Here is a 785-nt window from a genome sequence, read left to right as displayed (position 1 = left end):
ACGAAGTGCAGCCAGTCCTCCATGCGGTAGCTCTTGCTGCATGGGTGGAGGGGGGCAGTGTGGCGAGCAACTGTGTAACTAGAAGAAGTACATTACATAGGTAGAGTAGCAAACTCTCTGACAGACGAAGGTGTTTTTTCCAGGCAAGCCCCTGGTCGTATTTGCTTTCTCGGCTATTAGCGAACNCCGTGTGTGGCCGGCTGCCCAGTGCTGGCCGTGCTCACCGGTACTGCATGATGCATTTGTACCGCCGCCCGAAGTCCGAAGTCACGACCAGGAACTGGCCGCGGGCCGCGACCCGCTGGCGTGCTTCACGAGACATGACCAGCTTGGCATCTGGGTCTGCTGGCTTGATGTCTTTGAGCGACCTCAGCGTGTAGTCCACAAAGTCGCTGACCACTCCGAACAGCAGGGCATGGCCGGTGGAGACGGTGAAGAGGCACGACAGGTCGACGTACGGCAGGGCCGCAAAGGCAGTCAGGCCCTTGCACCCAGTCTGGAGCGCCGCCTCATCGAACTGCTTCTGCGTGATCTTGTGTGGAGTCCCAAGGTGGAGCATCCTGTACATCGCCTGCATGACACTGCCCGCGCTGACGAAATGCCGATGGGTCTTCTTGAGAGCCCGGGCGCCGACCTTCAGGCTCTTGTCTGCATTCCGCTTTACGAAGTGCTGGCTGACTGCTTGGGTGTAGCCACGGAAGCGCACGGTGGCCCCGCGCCCGACATTGGCCTCCGTGTGTGCCTCGAATAGGCACCACATGCAGCTGCCGACACGACTGTTCTGG

The 785-nt window shown here is 60.1% G+C and overlaps 1 protein-coding gene across 1 annotated transcript in view; it reads right to left on the bottom strand.

Annotated features, from left to right (window-relative positions):
• Positions 1–760, bottom strand: part of VOLCADRAFT_89417 (uncharacterized protein) — a gene marked incomplete at both ends in the record, with an annotated part of 1313 nt that extends 553 nt beyond the window's left edge. The window contains 2 exons of the mRNA XM_002948942.1: positions 3–36; positions 225–760. Coding sequence (XP_002948988.1) covers positions 3–36; positions 225–760 — 570 coding nt within the window. The remainder of the gene's footprint in view (positions 1–2; positions 37–224) is intronic.
• Between the last annotated feature and the right edge of the window lie 25 nt (positions 761–785).

The sequence above is a fragment of the Volvox carteri genome, assembly GCF_000143455.1.
Source record: "Volvox carteri f. nagariensis unplaced genomic scaffold VOLCAscaffold_12, whole genome shotgun sequence".
Classification (NCBI taxonomy): Eukaryota; Viridiplantae; Chlorophyta; class Chlorophyceae; order Chlamydomonadales; family Volvocaceae; genus Volvox; species Volvox carteri.
This window is presented reverse-complemented; position numbering and strand designations above follow the sequence as displayed.